The sequence below is a fragment of the Balaenoptera musculus genome, chromosome 15 (assembly GCF_009873245.2).
Source record: "Balaenoptera musculus isolate JJ_BM4_2016_0621 chromosome 15, mBalMus1.pri.v3, whole genome shotgun sequence".
In the NCBI taxonomy this organism is placed as follows: domain Eukaryota; kingdom Metazoa; phylum Chordata; class Mammalia; order Artiodactyla; family Balaenopteridae; genus Balaenoptera; species Balaenoptera musculus.
In genome coordinates this window covers 62,441,235-62,462,457 of record NC_045799.1, presented here as the reverse complement: position 1 = coordinate 62,462,457, position 21,223 = coordinate 62,441,235, and the positions used below count along the sequence as shown (strand labels likewise).

Here is a 21,223-nt window from a genome sequence, read left to right as displayed (position 1 = left end):
GGGTCAGCAACGTGAACACTTCAGTTTCTAATGTGCACAATCCAGGAGCCTCCTTAAGTTCATCTCCCCAGCTCTCCTCCCTCCTCTGGATCCAGACACAGATGTTCAGATTATCAGAAGTCACATCGGGCAGACAGCGGGTCCTGTCACCAGCACAGATAAGAAATTACATCAGTTTGGGAGCCGGTTTCTGGAAGTCCCTATCTGACATGAGAGGCCTCAAGTGATAACAGACGATTAGAGTTCTGAAGTAGTCAAGAACTGATAATTAAAGAAAGAAGGAAAGGGACTTCCCTGGTGGCACAGTGCTTAAGAATCCGCCTGCCAATGCAGGGGACACGGGTTCGAGCCCTGGTCCAGGAAGTTCCCACACGCTGTGGAGCAACTAAGCCCACACGTCACAACGGCTGAGCCTGTGCTCTAGAGCCCTCAAGCCACAACTACTGAGCCCACATGCCGCAACTACTGAAGCCCGCGCGCCTTAGAGCCCGTGCTCCACGACAGGAGAAGCCACCGCGATGAGGAGCCCTCACACCACTATGAAGAGTAGCCTCCGCTCGCCGCAACTAGAGAAAGCCCACGCACAGCAACGAAGACCCAACGCAGCCAAAAATAAATTAATAAAATAAAATAAGAAAGAAGGGGGAAAAAAAAAAAAAGGAGGTCGCTGGACAAGGATCCAGGCAGCGTTCCGTTCAACCAAAACCAAGCAGAACTTCTCGAGGTGGAAAAGACAGGGCTGCTGGCTGGGGGTTTCCTGGCCTCTGAGACTGGAGTAACTCCTGTCCCAGGAGGAAGGAGGATTATTAACTGATCCCCCATTTGGTTAGAAACAAGAATAATTCAGACAGGCCCTGGCTGAAAGCGGAGGAAGAGGAGCAGGGAGCTTCATGCAGAGAGCTGCATTCTTTGGCATCTCTACCTGGTGCAGGTAATTTGGCCTGAAACTATGAGGTTTAAACTAATTTGGTACACAGCCCCCAGGCACTGGTCCTCTGAGAACTGGTCACCCGTGACCTCGCACGAGGCACTCTAAGGACCTTTGTCTGGGCCCTCAGCATTCTGGCCTTTCTGTCAGAAACTCTCTGGGTCCCCACCCACCTTTTCTGGTTCTGATTCTACTTTTAGTTCAGTTTTCTGCCAGTTACTCCAGCAGTAAGGGACGCGAGAGCAGCAGTGTAGCTCAGACCAGGGGTTCTGAAACCCGGCCCCATCACCAGCATCCACGGTGCCTGGGGGTTTGTTAAAAATAGAAAGGCTTAGGCCCCACCCAAACCGACTGACTCAAGAAGCTCTGGGGGTGGGACCCGGCAATGATCTGTGCTTTAACAAGCCCTCCAGGTGATGCTGATGCAGGCTCAGATGTGAAGGGCTCACCGGGTGGAAGGACTCCCAATCCAGCCTTGTGAACTCAGGCGACACTACACCACCCTGAACCTCGGTGTCTTCATCTGTAAAATGGGGGGAGACTCACAGTTCCGCCTCAAAGTTGGGTTGCTGTGAGGATTAAATAAGTTAATTTTATTTATTAACACAAGGCTGCTATTATTATTATTGGTTGGAACCACCTAAACGTCCGACAGTAAGAAATCCGTTGGCACGGCATGTTACACTGGTGTTCTTTGTTGGCTCTGCCGCTTCTCAGCTGTGTAAAGCTCCTCCGGGCGCAGGACCACAATTTCTTCTACTGCGGCACACACGATGTGTGCTTTTCCCATGAACTTGTCCGATTTCTCTTCCTGGTTTTTGATGCTCTGCTACACACAGGGTCACTGTTCAGGCCAGCCTTCCTCTCAACCTGCCTGGACTCTCGCAATGGCTTTCCTAAGTGTCACCAGCCTCATGCATCCTCCTTTCAGCAAGAGGGATACTCCAAAACACTTCCAACCTGAGTGTGTCACCACCCCCAGCGGAAAAACCTTCCATCAGATCAAAATTCTAAGTCCATATGGTGACACCCAATTCTACCCTTGATCTTTCATGCTCAGGTCCCTGGCCCCTGTGACCCAACCAAGCAGAAGTCCACGCAGTTCCCAAACACCCGCAAGTTCCATCATACCGCTGGACCTCTGGACATGCTGCTTCCACCACCAGGAGCACCTTTCCCATCCACCCTCCGGCCTTCAACCTTACTGGCCTGACGGAGGCATCCCCTCCTCCGGATGCTGGCTCTGGCACCCCAGGCTGAGTTCAGGACTGCTCCTCGGACACCCGCAGCCCCCAGCACTTCCCTGTCTTGGAACCCCACTGTCCATCCCGCAGCAGCAGCTTATTTGCCTGCCGCCTCCTCCTCCATCTCTCCTAAGGGGTGGTCAATGTCTGTTCGTTTCTAGGTACTCCGAGCCCAGCGGAGCCCCCGGCACAACACCGAATCACTAAATGGCCGAAAGCATAACGGAGAGAGGAATTAAAAATGGAGTTTTCGATGCTCTCATTAAGAGTCTAGGCCCAGCAGTTGCCTCTGGGCTGCAAGGGGTAGAGACTGACCATGAAGGGGCAAAAGGGGACTTTCTGGGGTCCTGGGAATGTTCTGTATCTCAATAGGGGTTTGAGTTACTCATTTGTCAGCACTCATCAAATGGTAACTTAAGATTCAGGAATGTCACTATGTAAATTTACTTTAAAAAAAAAAAAAAAAAAAAGAACCATAAAGAGATATTGAGCTCTGGCTAATGATTTGCACAGTGAACTGTGTGAATGAAGGATACTAATGTATTTCAAGGTGACTTTTAAATACCAAAAATCTTAGCCGGCTGGCTGGCTAGACAGATTTGTGATAAAGCAAATTTAGCAAAATGTTAACTTGTAGAATACAGTTGGTGGGTAGATGGGGAGTACTCGCTGTGTCTTTCAACTTTTCTGTAGATTTGAAATGTTCATAGCAAAATATGAACAGGATTAAAAATACCTCTTACACCAAATGAGCTGAGCAGTTTTTAAGAATTTGCTAAACCGGTGCTTTTCAACCATGAACCACCCCAGGGATCTGGTGAAAATGAGACCCTGACTCAACAGGACTTGGCAGGCCTGAAACTCTGCATTTCTAATGAGCAGCTGAGGGATGCTGATGCCTCCGGTCTGAGGACCCCACTTTGAGAAGTGAGGGCCTACTATCCGCCACATTTGCCCCTGATGCCCCCAACTGCCAATGGCAACCCCCTCCCTGCACCCTAAGCAGCAGCCTCAGGGCCAGCAAGATAAAAGGACTAGAGGCCGGGGACAGGTGACAGCCTCAGAAAGCCTGCGAGGCCCACTCAGCCCAGCCCCACTTGATGCACCGAGGGGAGCAGCCCTGCCAGGAAGCAGGGCCAGGACACAGCTCTGAGTCACACATCAGGCCCGGGGCCAGCTGGGGAGGACGGCAGCTTGGTGACTCAGCAGGGGGGAGAAGGTCAGCACTGCCGGCCCCCATGCTGGCCCCGCCTGACCCTGGGCTTGGCTGACTGCTCGCTCTGAGGACAGGTGACATGTGACTGCTGCTCTGAGGGCGGGACAGCGACAGGGACTAGACCCACCCCATCTTCTAGGCTCCACTGTGATGTGAGCCCTGAGGGTGACAGGGGGACAGCAGAGGTGACACCTAGCAGTGTCCTCCTCCCCAGATCACAGGCCTCCGTTCCAGGGCAGGGAGGGGGGTGCACCCAGCATCAAATCGAGCCTCAACCCATTTCCAAGAACAGGACACAGAGGTCTTGAAAGGAGAAGCGACTTGCCCAAAGTCAGATCCAAAAGACATAACCTGATTCCCAGCCTTCATCTCAACTGTAGTCACACAGCCTGCTGACCTGCTTAACGAGACCATAGCTTCCTAGGGGCATGCGGTAGATGGTATTTTCCAAAGTTGGCCAGGCATCACTTGCCATCTCACACGCTCTTCTTACAATGAGACCTGGCCACTCCCCCATCTAAAGGTGGGGGTCTGTGTGCGTCCACCCCTTGCACCCAGAAGACCTTCGTGGTTGCCTCAATCAGAAGAGGGTGGCAGGAGTGACTCTATGTGACTCCGGGACTGGGTCCTAAAAGGTGACACAGCTTCCACCTCGTGCGCGCTCACTCTTAGAGACCAGCCGCCACGCTGTGAGGAAGCCCAGGCAGCTCGGGGAGACCAGGTGGGGCTGTCAACCCTGGCTGAGGCTCCAGCCAGAGGCCAACGCGCTAACCACCCGACACGTGAGCAAGGACCCTGAGTGAAAACCACGCAGCTGAGCCCAGCCAATGCCCGGGCCTGTGACACATAACAAAGTACTGTTGCTGTTTTATGCCACTAAATTCAGGGTGGTTTGTTATGGAGTAACAGATAAGCGTAGCAGGGCATGGACCACACTTTTTCACATACTGCTGTGTCCCCAGAACCAAGCGCAGTATAAAAACGGTGCTTAATAAATATCTATTGGAAGAATAAACGGGACACAGGTGAAATTAAAGTCCAGGGTCTGCCTGACTCCAAAATGAGGCTCTCCTTCCATTACCATATTGCCTCCACCATCAGATTCAGGCTGTTAAGTCAAGACAACCTCTCTGAGCCTCGATTCCCACAAGAGAAAAAGAACAGCTGGGAGAAGAGTCGGGGTACCCGGGCAGAGAAGGCCCCACACCCCAGAACTGCAGAAAGCACAATGGGAGGAGGAAGGCAGCTCTGTGAGACACCCCGATGCACACACACCCAGGAAAGAAGAGACAGGAATTCTATCCAGATCCCAGAGGGGACCAGAAATCAGAAATTCCCCACAAAGCATCAGGGACCGTCCAGTGGGAGAGGCTGCTTCTCAGGCCCCACAGGGAGCCTGAAGAGTCAGGAGATCCCCACGTGGGCCTGTCTGCCTCCCCCGGGCTCGGTTTACCCCCAGAGCACCCCAGGGTCTGCAGTCACTCAGGGGGGTATGACTTGTTCAGTGCGATCCCCGTCTCCACAGAACAGCCTGACATCTAATGTTTCTGATGGGGACACTCCACTGTCACACACCCACACCCGTGCATACAAACACCGACGAATAGCAGACATGAGGGCCGGAGACATCTTAGCTCCTCTGTGCCAGGCAGGGGCTGGATCCCCTGGGTGTTCATGCATGGCTGCTGCCCTTGTGAACTTTATACACATGCAAAACACACTCACATGAACACACAAAAACACACACATGCACACACTCATACACATCTACATGCAAAACATGTAAACATAAATATGTGCATGCACGTACACACACCACACGCACACACACCTGTGTGCACAAACACACATAAATACACACATTCACAGACACATATACACACTTTTCTAATTTCTCCAACCCAGCTCCCCCCAGAGCAGGGAGATGAGAAAATGAGGCCTCTCCGAACACACTCTAGGGCACGGGTTTCTGAAGCTCACGCTGGGAGCATCCGTCGCCTCCTCCAGGCTGATGCCCCACAGGTCCTTTCATCACCCACAAAAGCAGCCTCAGCCTTTTGCTGAGGTTCAGGCCAAACCCAGCAGAACCACAGCTGAAAACTGCTCCCACTGCAATTTCATCCGTTAGCAGCTGACTAACCATGAACAAAGCAACAAATGAATGCTCCAAAGGCTTCCCATCCCTCTCAGAATAAAATCCAAACAGCCCACCCGGCCCATAGGTGACTGTCCCAGCTCTCAGAGGCCATCCCTCAACCCCCTCCTGCCTCTCGCTTCTCCAGCCGCACTGGCCTTTCCTGCTGTTCCGGCGACATTCACGGCAGCTCTGCCCCAGGGCCTTTGCACTTGCCACCCCTCTGCCTGGAACCTCTTCCCCTGGGTATCTGCTTGCCTGGCTCCCTCGCTCCTTCAGGTCTCTGCTCCAATGAGGTTTCCTGGGGGGGTGGGGGGGGGCTTCCCTGATGGCTTTTATCAAAACCACACACGACCCCAAACCATCATCTCCACCTCCTTTCCCCACTTTCTTCTTCCCAGCCTTTACCACCACCTGACTGATAGGATATATACTTGGCTCCTGGGTTACTGTTTGTGCCCCTGCCCGTGAAAACACAAACCTCAAGTGGCAATAACTCTGCTTTATTCACTGCTACAGCCCTGTGTCCAGATTGGGGCCTGGCACTCGGCACTAGGCAGAAGGAGGGAAGAAAGAAAGGGGAGGAGTGAGGAAGGCAAAGAGGATGGACGGAGGCAGAGAGGGAAAAAGAAGACAGGCGAGGGTGATAAATAACCGTGTTCACTTTCCTGCTACCAGCAGAAGGGCGGCCATCCCCACCCCGCCCACTCAGATCCTTCTACACAAGCAGGATTTCCCTCAAGTGGACGGAAGAGACCCAGGATCTCAAACTCAAACCCCCCAGGGGCCAGGCACGTACGTAGGTGAGGGAAGCAAGACTGTCTAATGAAGCAGGGAGTGGTGAGGACTGCGGTAGGAAACCAGGGCAATGCTCCTCAAATCTGGCCAACCGCTGCCATGTGGGGTAACAGTCCTACTGCTGCCAGAACTTCACATTTTTCTAGAAAATCTGGACAGTTAGAACTTATATGAAATTTCCTGATTTTTAAAAGTTCACTCGCACTGTCTAAAACCACTACGCCAACCAAATGAGACAACGGGCTGGAAAACACAGCAGTTAACAACTATGAATCAGATTCCCTCCTTAAATCCCCCGAGCCACGTCTATGGCTCAGTTTTTCCATCGGTAGAGTGGAGAGGATAATGTCACGTATCGCCAGGTGTTCAGGGAAGACAGAAGGAGCTCCTAGATGGACGACACTGGCTCAAATCAACGTTAGCTGGCACTGTGTATTCTCTCTTGCACACACACATGCACACACACGTGTCTCTGTGATCACACTTACAGGATCGTGGATGGTTTCGGAGAACAGCGGTGAGCGGTCTGAGAAGCAGGACAACACAAGCTGGATCAGCACGAGGGAGAAGTAAATGTAGAAAGTGACATCGCGAAAGACGTCGACTTGGGCATCCTGAACAAGAGGGAGGGAAGGAGGAAGAAAAGATCACTTTCTGGAAGCAACCTGCGGAGGCCGGGGGAGCAGACAGCAGAAGGCCCACTCTCTCAGCCTGCAGGCCTGACGGCAAGCTTTCCCACCCTGACCCTACCCCCCTGCAAGATAACAGAAGACAAGCAGTTACGTCACAGTGTGGTCCACACCGCCTGGTCCAGGCAGCCGACACGGGGGAGGAGCCCCAGGCTTGGGAGTAGAACAGACCTACCTTCAAGGCCTGACTCTGCTCATTCTGGCCGTGGGACTTTGTCTACTTACTTAACCTCTCTGTGCCTCAGTTTCCCCATCTACGAACAGACCAGTGGTTCTCAAGTGTGGGTGACTTTGCCTCCCAGGGAACATCTGGCAGTGTCTAGAGACACTTCTGTTCAGGAGCGGGAGGCTACTGGCACTGCCCCAAACATCCGACAACCACAGGACAGCCCCACAAAACAAAGATGTCTCGGGCCCCAAGTGTCAACTAGTGCTGAAGCTGAGAGACCCTGTCAGGGTAATTGTGAGAAGCCAGTAAGATTATTCACGGAAATGACTCAGTCCCCGGCCTGGCACTTTGAAAACACCAACTCAATAAATGTCAGCTGCCATCACTATTAAAGACTGCCTGAAATGTACACTGCAGGTGCTCAACAAACATTCGGTTGCTCTTCCTTCCTTTGCCTGATGCCAGTCCCTGATTAGCCCGAAGGTGACAGGGAACAACGTGACAGTCTGAAAGAGCACGCTCTTCAGAATCCTTAGGAGCAGCGGATGGCAGCCAACGAGAGCCACTTCCCAGCCAGAGCAGCACCAAGGCAACGTGGGGACGAGTCTAGGGTCCCCAAGGAGCCACCACTCTGCAAACACTGCTCCCTGCTCCGCTCTGTTCCAGACAATAGACACCGAGAGCCAACTTGCCTGGCTGTTACCGCTGACAGAGGCTCAAAGGGTGGTGTGTATCTGCCCGCAGCTCCTGCCCCTGAGAGCTACACAGACACATGGGGCCCTGAGGAAAGAAGGTTCTAGAACAAAGGTTGCACAGGCGAGGGACATCCTCAGGAAAGAAGCTAGGCCCATGCAGTAGCCATCCCCTGGTTCCCATGGAAACGCACGGTTTCCACAAAAGCCAGAAGGAACAAGCATCTTCCAGGAGACGCTGACGGAAGACGCAAAATGAGGCCACCACTTACCTCTTTTAAGGCAGTCATGATTTTGGATCTCAGGATGGCCAGGGCACACAGTAGGGCTATAAGCCAGAAAGTGAGCATGATCCCTGAGGACTGGACTCCCCTCCTTCTCTCGATCTGAATTAAAAAGGTAGCAAGCAGCTGGAAGAGAAAAGCATACAACGGGAGTCGTCAGGAGAAGGCCAGGCTCCCAAGGCTCCCACAGCCCAGAGCCTGGCGGATGCACGGCCTGGAGGAGGGCTGCTGTCGGGCCAGTGGGAAGCACTGGGAACAGCCTGGGAAGGACCTGGCTCCAGTCCCAGCTCTGCTCTCGCCTTGCTGGGTGACCCTGGGCAAGTCACCGAACCTCTCTGAGCCTCTGCTGCCTTGTCTGCAAAATGGGGATGGTAACAGTATCCAACTCGAGAGCTGTGGGAATCTAACAGACCAGGTACAGACCCAGGACAGGATGGAAAAGTCGGGGGAAAGCTCAGTTTACGACAGAGATCGGCACACTTTCTCTTAAAGGACTGGATTTAGGCTTTGTGGGCCATGGAGTTTCTTTCACAACTACTCAATTCTGCACTGCAGTGTGAAAGCAGCCTTACACGATACATGAAAGAGTGGACATGGCTGTGTGCCAATAAAACTTTATTTACAAAAACAGGTGGCAGGCCGACCCTCGATTTAGATCAGGAAATCCAGCCCTGATGCTGACTGGCTCTTGTGCCTTGGGCAGCAGTGGTAACTGCTCCCCTTTATTGAGCTTCTCTTATCTCCGCCGCATAGGAGGCATTCACACGCACCGACTCGGTGCAGCCTGTTTTCAACTGTTTTCAACCCCAGTTTGCAGATCAGGAAACTTACTTAACCTGCTACTGTCACACGCCTGTCTTCAGGAAACTTCATTAGAACAACCGTGGTGGGCGGATTGGGATTTTATTTCATTCCTGATACCCGGAGCTATGACTTCCGTTTTACATGTGACTTAGAGATCAGGAAGAGAAAATAAACAATGAAACTGTGTTTTCCTTGAAAGAAGGAAATGCCACGGCCATTCCCCAGACAGGTGGCCCTCTGGAGGCAGACCCCAACGCCAGTCACAGTCACGAACCTGACTCCCGTGGAGCTACGGGCACCCAGGGCACCTCCCCTCAGCCCCCAGCTGCTTAAGCCAGAGACACGTCTGTCTGTCCTCCTCGGTCCCCCATCTCCCTCACCCCCTGCATCTATCCATCAGCGACTCACACTGGCTCTGCCACCAAGGCCCGCCCTCAGCTTACCTGCTGCTCACCCTGGTCTCAGCCTCCATCCCCTTATGCCGGATGACCCCCTACTGGCCTCCCAGCTTCCACTCCTGCCCCACGATCCATTCTCCACTTGGAGGCCACGGTCAGCTCTTAAATATGCACAGCCTGGCATGCCCTTGCTCAGAACCTTTGCCTTTGGGACTGGGGGGTTTTAACCTGGGGTCCAAGGACAGGCTCTGGATAGAACCCAGGGGTCCATGAACTTAGATGGGAAACAATTACAGCTTCACTTTCCCTCATTAGCACCACCAATGACACGTGAAAGCAACAAACCACAATGGCATCAGCAGTGCCTGGGGCTCTGTCACCATTAGAAATCGTATCTGAAAATAGACAGCTGAAGGGACTTCCCTGGTGGTCCAGTGGTTAAGACTCCGCACTTCCACTGCAGGGGGCACGGGTTCGATCCCCAGTTGGGGAACTAAGATCCTGCATGCTGCACGGCGGCGGCCAAAAAAAAAAAAAAAAAAAAAGTACCTGAAGATGTCTCTGACTATCATGTATGGTCAATCGCTATTTGGAAATTAAGGAAGCGTCAGTCACAGCTACTGGTAGGTCTTGATTTGAAATGCATTCATAAAGAAGCACATATATTTTTATTTTGCTTTTTAATCTTTTGATAACTGTGATTAAAGATAACTGGTTTCCCAGCCCAAATGTCCTGCACCCAAAGAATGGATAAACAGTGCATGCGGAATCCATACAATCAAACACGCTGAGCGACTTTAAAAAAAAAAAAAAAGATCTTTGGAACCGCAGGGCCTGAGAAGTCAGACTCAAACTGCTCCAGCCTTCATGGTTCCATTCACATGACATTCTGGAAAAGGCAAAGCGATAGGGGCAGAAAACACAGCAGCAGTAGCTGGGCGGGGGGCGGGGTGAAGAGGTGGAGAGAAGGGCTGGGGCGGCACCAGGGAACTTTTGCGGGTGATGGAGCTGTTCCGTATCTTGATTGTGGACATGGTACTCACCTGACAATATTTGTTTATCAAAACTCATGAATTGTTCAAGGAAAAAAGTGAATTTTACCCTACGTAAATTAAACCTCAAGTAAATATATAAATGTACATCACAAAATCTTCATATGTATACATATGTGTGTATGATTGGTTTCCTTTGTAAGCCTATGTGTTCTATGATTATTCTGAGAAGGAGACCAGATTGGCAAAGAAGAAAGGGGTCCATGGCACAAAAAAGGTTTAGAACCCACCTTCAGGAATGAAAAACAAGATAAAACCCACTAACCCTGAAGCTTGAGGTCCTTTGGGGTCAGCCCTCTGCCCTTCCTGCCATTCCTGCTCCCCTGCTCTCCCCTCCTTACTGTCTCTGCCCCAGCCACACAGGCCAACTCTCACTCTCTCCCTCCGACCCCAGGACTTTTGCACATGCTATTCTCTCCAACTGGATCATCCTCTGCCCCCAGCCCCTTCAACTTTTTAACATCCTGCTCATCCTTTAGGCCTCAGCCCCATCATCCCTTCCTCCCTAGCCCCCACAAGACCACATCAAATTCACCTAACTGTATTCACCTAACTGTTCACCTAGCTGTATTTCTGGATTTCTACTGTGAGATCATTTCATTTCTAAATGCCAGCCACTACTTTTGGTCTCCACAGTGCCAGCCCCTACTTACCATGGTGATGCCCAAGAGGGTTGGGCTGACCAGAAACACTGGGGCCAGGAGCTTGCCCAAACTTCTTTCCCAGAAAGAGTAGAAGAGGTCTGCCCAGCAGACGATCCACAGCAAAAATCCCAAGGCCTGGAAGAGAAGTACATACACATCTTACAACGGACAGCAACGGAACTTCCCCCAGCACCTGTGCAAAAATCTCAGCCTTGGGGGCACCAGCCACCCCCTAAACCATCAGCTGTGGTCTTCAGATACAGCATGTACCCTCTGGAACACAAACAAGCCCTAGGTAGGGTGAGCCAGCACCTGGGCTGTCCCACACGGGTCTGTATCTCTCCTGCACCACAGGCACAACTCTGTGTGGTCACTACTCTCCCCAGCACCTGAAAACGCAAGTCTCTGGCTTATCTACATCTGTAACCCCAGCAGCCTGCATAGGGCACCTCTCAGGATGACCATTCATCCAACAATATTCATCCAACCAAAATTTACTGGGGTCCTACTGTGGGCCACATACTTGCCAAGGTGCCAAGGATACAACAGAATAAAACAGACAGAAGTCGCTGCCTTCATGGAGCTGCGATTCCAGTGGAAGGAAACAGGCAAGAAACAAACTGAAAAATACATACTATAATGCCAGAAAGAAGTAATACAAGGAGGAATAAAACAGGTAAGATAGGGTGGTCAGAGAAGGCCTCTCCCAACAGGTGACATCTGGGTAAAGAGCCAACAGTGACTATTTGAGGGAAAGAACAATTCAGGCAGAGGGCAAGTGCAAAGGTCCTGAGGTAGGAATGTGTTCAGTAAGGTTGCGGCTGCTGTGGCATGAGCTGTGGGTGTGGTAGGAGACGGCTGAAGAGGAGCCTGGAGCCAGACCAAGCGGGGCCACTGTGAGGACGTCCAGGTTTTATTCCCTATAATGAGAAACCACTAGAGGTTTTTTGAGCAAGGCACGGATAAAATCTGATTTACATTTTAAAGGGAGATGTTGTTCCCCAAGAGAAGTACAAAGCGCTTACAGAAGTCTAAGAGGAAGACATCAGATCCAGCTGAGGATAGGGGAGCAGACAGCATGTTGAGATAGGCTTGGATTGTGGTCTGAACGAGACAGGTTTGGATGGCGGTATTATAGGCAAGGGGCCAGCTTCAGTAAAATCACTCAAGTTTTCCTGTTTGCCAAGGGCTTATGGAAATAAATTTTGGGAAATGTGGCTTAAAAAAGGACTGAGACACATGGTAAGTCAAGAGGAGAAAGTGGAATGAAGGGCAGGTATGTACATGCCCTTCACGTGTCTCCCCCAGAAAGCTCATCCTTACGAGGGGAAAACCAGCACCTGCACAGTGGAGAAACCAGACACGCTGACCAGAGGAACAAAATTAAGCCGATCAACGAGGGGCAGATGGACACCATGCGGCCTTAGATGTAACCAGAGAAGGACCTCACATCCCTTTTGTAGTTTTCCAGCCAGACAGGCATTACCTGAATCTAACCAGGAGGGAACATCGTCCCAATGCCCAAGTTGAGGAACTGACTCTAAACTAACTGGCCCACGCGCTCCAAATATGCCAATGTCATAAAACACAAAGAAAGGTGAAAAGTTCTTCCAAAATTACAGAAAAATAAAGAGTGTGACTAGATGCAACGCATGACCTTGAACTGGGGGGAGGGGGAGGGGTGCTAGAAAGGACAGTATTGGGACAAGTGACAAAAGTGGAATATACACAGTAGGTTTTTTTTTAAAGTACTGTGTCCATGTTAAATTTCCTGAATTTACTGTACTGTTGTTATATAAGAGAATATCCCTGTTTTGAGAAGAGATACACTGAAGAATCACAGGCATGGTGGATGCTAGCTTTTCTCAAATGATTCCGAAAAAAATAAATAATACGTGTATATGGAGAGAGCAAAAGAGAAGGATGAGGTTAAAATGTTAAATGTGGCAAAATGTTAAAAATCGGTGACTATGAGTAACGGGTATACAGGGCTGGGGGAGTGCTTAGTATCATCCTTGCAACTTCTCTATAGTTTGAAACTATTTCAAGATAAAAACTTTTTTTAAATTAAAAAGACATCCTTGGGACTTCCCTGGTGGTCCAGTGATAAAGAATCCGCCTTACAATGCAGAGGATGCGGGTTCGATCCCTGGTCAGGGAACTAAGATCCCACATGCCAAGGGGCAATTAAGCCCATGCGCCACAACTAGAGCCCGCGTGCCGCAAACTACAGAGCCCACGCGCCCTGGAACCCGCACGTCACAACTACGGAGCCCATGCACCCTGGAGCCCACGCACCACAACAAAGAGCCCGCATGCCTCAACGAAGATCCCGTGTGCCACAACTAAGACCTGACACAGCCAAAAATAAATAAAATAAATAAATAAATAATAAATAAATCTTTAAAAAATAAAAATAAAAAGACATCCTTGGTCAGGCAGGAAGACCTCCGGATAATCTCGTGAGATAGATCCTATCACCCCCACTATAATCATGGGAGAACTGAGGCTCAGGGAAGTTAAGAAATTTGCTCAAAGAGAAAACTTTCTTTCCATTTCTTTGATTTTGTTCCTATACGAGATGGTGGATGTTCACAAAACTTACTGTGATAATCATTTCACGATGTAAGTCAAATCATTATGCTGTACACTTAAACGTACACAGTGCTGCATGTCTATTGTATCTCAATAAAACTGGAAGGAAAAAAGAAATTTGCTCAAAGTCACACAGCTAGTAAGTGGCAGAGCCGATATCTGAACCCACGTCTGAACTCAGAGCCCCAGCCTTTATCCACCACATTATTATTCTGTCTCCCAGTAAAAGGAACTCAGGGCCAATTAAGCAGAAGGAACATGTCAGTTTTCACAACCACCATTCCCCACCCCAGCACACACACACCCACAACACACACGTCAGGATAAACTCCCACGTGACTTACAGTTTTGGCTTTGTTGAGATGTGTCATCTGAATGTAGCCCCGGTCATGGCGGGAGACATAGAGGAAGTAGAAGGGGAAGCAGGCCCAAAGGTAAGAGCAAGGCACCCACACGAGGACGGTGTTCTGAAAGCACTTGGTGAAGTCGGGGTTGCTGGTGTTCCACGTGACATTCCACTCCTGAGGACACAAACAGGCACAGGTCAACAGGACGTCCCCAAGAGCTTGGACAAGGGGCCCATGAAGAGTTCAAAACTAGCTGCCATGGGGTTTAAGAACAACGAGGCCCTCCCAGGCAGAACAGGCAAACTGGAAAGATTAGTAGCCAGAAAGACTCCAAACAAGGAGTGACGAACAAAGGTATGTCTCACCTCACCTAACGGACAAGTTCTGGGACCTGTGGTAAGTTCCATTATTGTACAAAAGATGGAGACTGCCATTTAAAGGACTCCTAAAGGGTATTCTGTAAACTGACACGTCGTTTAGTCATATAAATCATTCCTACTTTACAATCTTGTGAATTAAGAGCTTTCTACTATTCTTCTTCATTATCATCACCATGATCCCCATATCACTGCCATCAATGTCATCAGCATCACCACTATTGTGATCACTTTCATCAGCACCATCAGCATGGCCACCATCATCACCATCATCACCATCACGATCACTTTCATCATCACCATCAGCATCGCCATCATGGCCACCATCATCACCACCATCTTCACCACCTTCAGCAGCAGCAGTAGCGGCACGGATAACATCCAAATTGCAGTTCTATGTTCTAGGCCCTATTCTAAGTCCTTTATATGTATTATCTCCTTTAATTCTATAATTACTTTATCATTCCTTTTTCAGGAGGGAAAACTAAGGCACAGAGAGGTTCAGTGATTTGCCCAGTATCTCACAGTTCGTAAGATCTGGAGCCAAACTCAAACTCAGGGAATTCAGCTCTGGAGTTCCTGCATTTAACCACTAAGCTATCCAGCCTCAGAAACAAATTTGTTTCAATTACTTTTAATTTTTTAACAAGCCACCTGTATTTCACTAGAGACACGCCAAATAGATAAGTAGATAGATACATACATATATCTATATCTGCCCAAGAATAAACTTCAGACTTCCATAGTGGAAAATTTAATTCAAGTCCTGATCTGACCACTGAACCATTATACAACTTTGGGAAAAGTTATTACCCTATCTTGGGGTCTCAATTTCCTATCTCTACCATAATTAGGTGGGATGAAATTAGAGGTCTGAAACAGGTGGCTCCCAGGCTGATATGGCTCACAGATGGTTTGTTGTTACTGTTGTTGGTGTTTTAAGCATGCCTTTTTTAAAAAAAAATCTTATGTTAGCTGCCAACATTTAAAAATCAGGAAATTTCATGTAAAAACTGGATTCCAGTGTCTCTTTTAAAAAATCAGAAAATCTGGCAGCACTGGGCCCATATTCCAACCTTACAACCATTGGGAGGAGCCAGAAGTAGCCAGTCTTTGGATAAGGTCCATGCGGTCCAGCTGGCCAGTCCTCATGCAGCCCCCTCCCCCCAGCACTCTCTCCCCTCCACTGGATGATGCGCTCTCCAGACACGTCCAGACAGCTCCGGTTCCAACAGCCTTCCCACAATCAGATAAGTGAAACCGACAAGGAACTCCAAGGAACCTGGATTCTTACAACTCCATGCAAGTTTTAAAGCCACATCAAAGAACTTTACAGAAGAGAAAGTGATGGGAACAAGCAGACCATTTATTTCACTTAAAGATACATTTGATGATCAATCAAAATATATGTTCCGAGTTTTTCAAAAGAGTTGTGCACAACACTGTGAGGATACTTAATGCTACTGAAGTGTACACTTAAAAATGGTTAAGATGGTTAAAAAAAAGGATTTGACTTGAAAAAGAGGGAGAGAGAGAGAAAGACCTAGGTATTAAGTACCCAAACTGGTTCTTCAGAGGTTTAATTATTCTATGATAGAAATGGTTATTTTTCCAGAACAAAGAACAAGGAATCATTGAAAAGTAAACTTTAAAAAGTCAACATACACAAAGGGATTTAGCCAGGAAACTTCTAGACACAAAGAAACCCTTAAAAGGACAAAGGTCATGCCTCTGGACTTGGGCACTGGAAGACAGCCTTGGAAATAAGAATGAGCATGGAGAGGAGTAGTTTATATCAAAGACTATTTTAATTGGTTTCACACCACTTATAATTCTTTTTTTTTTTTTAACATCTTTATTGGAGTATAATTGCTTTACAATGGTGTGTTAGTTTCTGCTTTATAACAAAGTGAATCAGTTATACATATACATATGTTCCCATATCTCTTCCCTCTTGTGTCTCCCTCCCTCCTACCCTCCCTATCCCACCCCTCTAGGTGGTCACAAAGCACCAAGCTGATCTCCCTGTGCTATGCGGCTGCTTCCCACTAGCTATCTATTTTACATTTGGTAGTGTATATATGTCCATGCCACTCTCTCACCCTGTCACATCTTACCCCTCCCTCTCCCCATATCCTCAAGTCCATTCTCTAGTAGGTCTGTGTCTTTATTCCCGTCTTGTCACTAGGTTCTTCATGACCTTTTTTTTTTTTTCCTTAGATTCCATATATATGTGTTAGCATACTGTATTTGTTTTTCTCTTTCTGACTTACTTCACTCTGTATGACAGACTCTAACTCCATCCACCTCACTACAAATACCCCCATTTCATTTCTTTTTATGGCTGAGTAATATTCCATTGTATATATGTGCCACATCTTCTTTATCCATTCATCCGATGATGGACACTTAGGTTGCTTCCATGTCCTGGCTATTGTAAATAGAGCTGCAATGAACATTTTGGTACATGACTCTTTTTGAATTATGGTTTTCTCAGGGTATATGCCCAGTAGTGGAATTGCTAGGTCGTATGGTAGTTCTATTTTTAGTTTTTTAAGGAACCTCCATACTGTTCTCCATAGTGGCTGTATCAATTTACATTCCCACCAACAGTGCAAGAGTGTTCCCTTTTCTCCACACCCTCTCCAGCATTTATTGTTTGTAGATTTTTTGATGATGGCCATTCTGACCGGTGTGAGATGATATCTCATTGTAGTTTTTATTTGCATTTCTCTAATGATTAATGATGTTGAGCATTCTTTCATGTGTCTGTTGGCAATCTGTATATCTTCTTTGGAGAAATGTCTATTTAGATCTTCTGCCCATTTTTGGATTGGGCTGTTTGTTTTTTTGTTATTGAGCTGCATGAGCTGCTTGTAAATCTTGGAGATTAATCCTTTGTCAGTTGCTTCATTTGCAAGTATTTTCTCCCATTCTGAGGGTTATCTTTTGGTCTTGTTTATGGTTTCCTTTGCTGTGCAAAAGCTTTTAAGTTTCATTAGGTCCCATTTGTTTATTTGTGTTTTTATTTCCATTTCTCTAGGAGGTGAGTCAAAAAGGATCTTGCTGTGATTTATGTCATAGAGTGTTCTGCCTATGTTTTCTTCTAAGAGTTTTATAGTGTCTGGCCTTACACTTAGGTCTTTAATCCATTTTGAGTTCATTTTTGTGTATGGTGTCAGGAAGTGTTCTAATTTCATACTTTTACATGTACCTGTCCAGTTTTCCCAGCACCACTTATTGAAGAGACTGTCTTTTCTCCACTGTATATGCTTGCCTCCTTTATCAAAGATAAGGTGACCATATGTGCATGGGTTTATCTCTGGGCTTTCTATCCTGTTCCATTGATCTATGTTTCTGTTTTTGTGCCAGTACCAAACTGTCTTGATTACTGTAGCTTTGTAATATGGTCTGAAGTCAGGGAGCCTGATTCCTCCAGCTCCATTTTTCGTTCTCAAGATTGCTTTGGCTATTCAGGGTCTTTTGTGTTTCCATACAAATTGGTGATGGTGAAAATGGGGATTAAACTGTTGGTGGTTATTATATACAAAGCAGTTTCTGGGCAGTTGCCAGAAAAAGCTCATTCCAAAGGCATCTGCCTTTCTAGTAAGAAAAGAATGCTGGGACTTAATATACACAGTTAGGTATACAAGAAGCTCGGTTCCTATGTGAATCAATTCAATAACCTGATCCTTACCCCAACTATTCCTTGCCTGGAATCCTGCAGTAGCTTTCTAGCCATTCACTGCTTCCAGCCCCTCCGGGCCCCACTTAGTCCTCCCCACTACAGCCAAATTTATCTTATTTATCTATGCATCCATACGTGCATCAGATATAATTATCCACTCAGCCATGAACCCATCCATCCATCCACCCATCCACCCATCCATCCATGCACCAACTCATCCATCCATCTACCATCTATCCATCCACCCACCCCCACTACCCATGCACCCATCCATCCATCCACCCACATACCCACCCACTGACTCATCCATCCATCCATCCACCCACCTACTCACCCACTGACTCATCCATCCATCCATCCACCCACCCATCCACCGGGGCATTCATCCATGTCTCTCTTTGTATTAATTTACTTTTAATGGGTAATACATTTACTTTACATGCTAAAACTTTCCCAAACTACACAAAATGGTACACTGTGAAAAATAAGTCCTCCTTCCTGAACTCACAGCACTCCCCTCCTACCCCACAGGCAAAACTACCATGGCTAACACCTTGTATATTCTTCCAAATATAGCTTACCTACTTTGCTTCCCCAAAATGTACCATAATACGTACCGGTTCCACACCTTGCTTTTTTTACATTAGAAACTGATCTCTATCAGTGCCACAGATCTACTTTATTCTTGATAGCTTAATTTTATTTCTTTTGAACAAAGGGTAGAAGTGACAAGCCACCTTCCATTCCTTGTCCCTAACCTCCCAGTTCCTCTCTCTAGAGGTGACAGTATCGGTTTCTTGTGTATCCTTCCAGAAAATATTTTATGCATCTATAACAAAAATAAATACATATTTTCTGTTATCAAATGGAGAGAAACATACTCCACACATCCTGCTCTGTACCTTCCTTTCATCTCTTAATAACAGATCTGAAAGATCATCCTGCTCTGCACACTTCCTCATTCTTTGTTCCAGCTGCTTTGTATTTCATTGTATGGATGGACTTGACCTTATATCATCAGCCTCCTGCTGACTGGGCACTGGGCTGCTCTTACAAACAATGAAGCCATAAATAAATAACCTAGTAAGTGCCTCATTGCACACAAAGCAAGCATATTTGTAAGATAACTTTCTAGAAGTAGACCTGCTGGATCAAAGGGTGTATGCATTTAAAATTTAAACAGACACTGCCTCCAACGGGCACCATCAGTTTATACTGCACCTAACAAGGTACAAGGATAACTACTTCCCAAACCACAGTATATTATAAGCTTTTGATCTCTGCCAATCTGATAGTGGAACATAGCTCCCTGTAGCTTAACTTCCTTTTCTCTTTACAATGAGTGAAACTGAAGATTCTGCCATTTTTTGCGTTTAAAAGCAGTCAGGGGGCTTCCCTGGTGGCGCAGTGGTTGAGAATCTGCCTGTCAATGCAGGGGACACGGGTTCGAGCCCTGGTCTGGGAGGATCCCACATGCTGCGGAGCAGCTGGGCCCGTGAGCCACAACTGCTGAGCCTGAGCGTCTGGAGCCTCTGCTCCGCAACAAGAGAGGCCGCGATAGTGAGAGGCCTGCGCACCGCGATGAAGAGTGGCCCCCACTCGCCGCAACTGGAGAAAGCCCTCACACAGAGGCGAAGACCCAACACAGCCAAAAATAAAAATAATAAATAAGTAATAAATAAAAAATTTTAAAAAATAAATAAATAAAATAAAAGCAGTCAGGTTCTCCTTAGGGGAAAAGTCATAGGCTTAAATACTTGTGTATTAAATGGGACAGATTTGATCTCCCCCGCCTGCCAATAGTGGCCCTGACCACAACTGTTGCTATTGGGTAACAACCTCCAATAGCTCCGGATCACCTTTCAGAGCCGATCCTTGCTGCGGTTCATGAGGCCTTCCACATTCAAGCCCCATCTGTTTCTTCTACAATTTCTCCTGCCCTGTTCCCCAATGTGTCAACTCCACTATTCATTCAAAGGAGGATTTATCAAGCCTGTGTCAGGCACTGCTCAAGGCACTGGAGATTCAGGAAGGCCATGGTCCCTGCCTTTAAGGCATTCCACAACTGCTAGTCAAATGAATGGTTCTTTGGGATATGTCTTGCTAGAAGCTCTTCTTGCATTGTCTTTCCACAGTAACAAACTCCTATTCATCCTTCAAAACCCAACTCAGATACCTCCTTTAAGAAGCCTTCTTCCTCACTCCCCAAACCATCAGGACACCCCCTGTACATTGCAATGATTTTCTCACATGTCTGTCAATACCTCTGTCCTGCAAGGACCTCAGTGCCAGGACTGTGTGGTATTTACTTTTGACTCCTCTCCTCCTCACCCAGCAGGTACCCAAAGGTAACTGAGTAAACAAATGGCCCAAACCATGTCTCCCCTCACCAGCACTATTTCCTACTTTTTAAAAATAATTTTAAAAATTAATTTATTTTTAATTATTTATTTATTTATTTTTGGCTGCATTGGGTCTTCATCGCTGTGTGTGGACTTTCTCTAGTTGCAGTGAGCGGGGGCTACTCTTTGTTGCGGTGCGCAGGCTTCCCATTGCAGTGGCTTCTCTTGTTGCGGAGCACAGGCTCTAGGCACGTGGGCTCAGTAGTTGTGGCACACGGGCTCAGTAGTTGTGGCTCACAGGCTCTAGAGCGCAGGCTCAGTAGTTGTGGCACATGGGCTTAGTTGCTCTGCAGCATGTGGCATCTTCCCAGGCCAGGGCTCAAACCCGTGTCCCCTGCATTGGCAGGCAGATTCTTAACCACTGCGTCACCAGGGAAGTCCCCCTACTTTGTTATTTAAAAAACAATCCAATTGGGATATTGGGATTGACATATATACACTAATATGTATAAAATAGATAACTAATAAAAAACTACTGTATAAAAAAATAAATAAAATAAAATTCAAAAATGCAAAAAAAAACAAAAACAAAAACAAACAATCCATCAAGGTAGAACCTGGCTATGACCCTGGCTTTCTGGTCTGATGGATGTGGATTAAAATTCAGGCCCTGACCTCATGTGAACCTGGGCAAGTCACTTAACTTCTCCAAGCCTCAATCTCCTTACCAGTGTGGTCAGGAAAACACACAGGCCTGGAAAAAGTATCAAATGGGCCTGTCCTCTGCACCAGTTGGCATGGTCTAGAGTTGGTAAGTGATGG

At 47.7% G+C, this 21,223-nt stretch overlaps 1 protein-coding gene across 4 annotated transcripts in view; it reads right to left on the bottom strand.

Annotated features, from left to right (window-relative positions):
- ABCC1 (ATP binding cassette subfamily C member 1) overlaps positions 1-21,223 on the bottom strand; it is a 131,943-nt gene that overhangs the window by 78,017 nt on the left and 32,703 nt on the right. For all 4 annotated transcript variants that reach the window (XR_005016427.1, XR_005016426.1, XM_036825394.1 and 1 more), the window contains exons 2-5: positions 13,992-14,168; positions 11,062-11,187; positions 8,143-8,280; positions 6,809-6,934 (exon numbers count right to left, since the gene is read on the bottom strand). Coding sequence is in view for 2 of the 4 variants with exons in the window: in XM_036825394.1 (XP_036681289.1) it covers positions 6,809-6,934; positions 8,143-8,280; positions 11,062-11,187; positions 13,992-14,168 (567 nt within the window). In the remaining 2 variants the exon portion in view is untranslated. The remainder of the gene's footprint in view (positions 1-6,808; positions 6,935-8,142; positions 8,281-11,061; positions 11,188-13,991; positions 14,169-21,223) is intronic.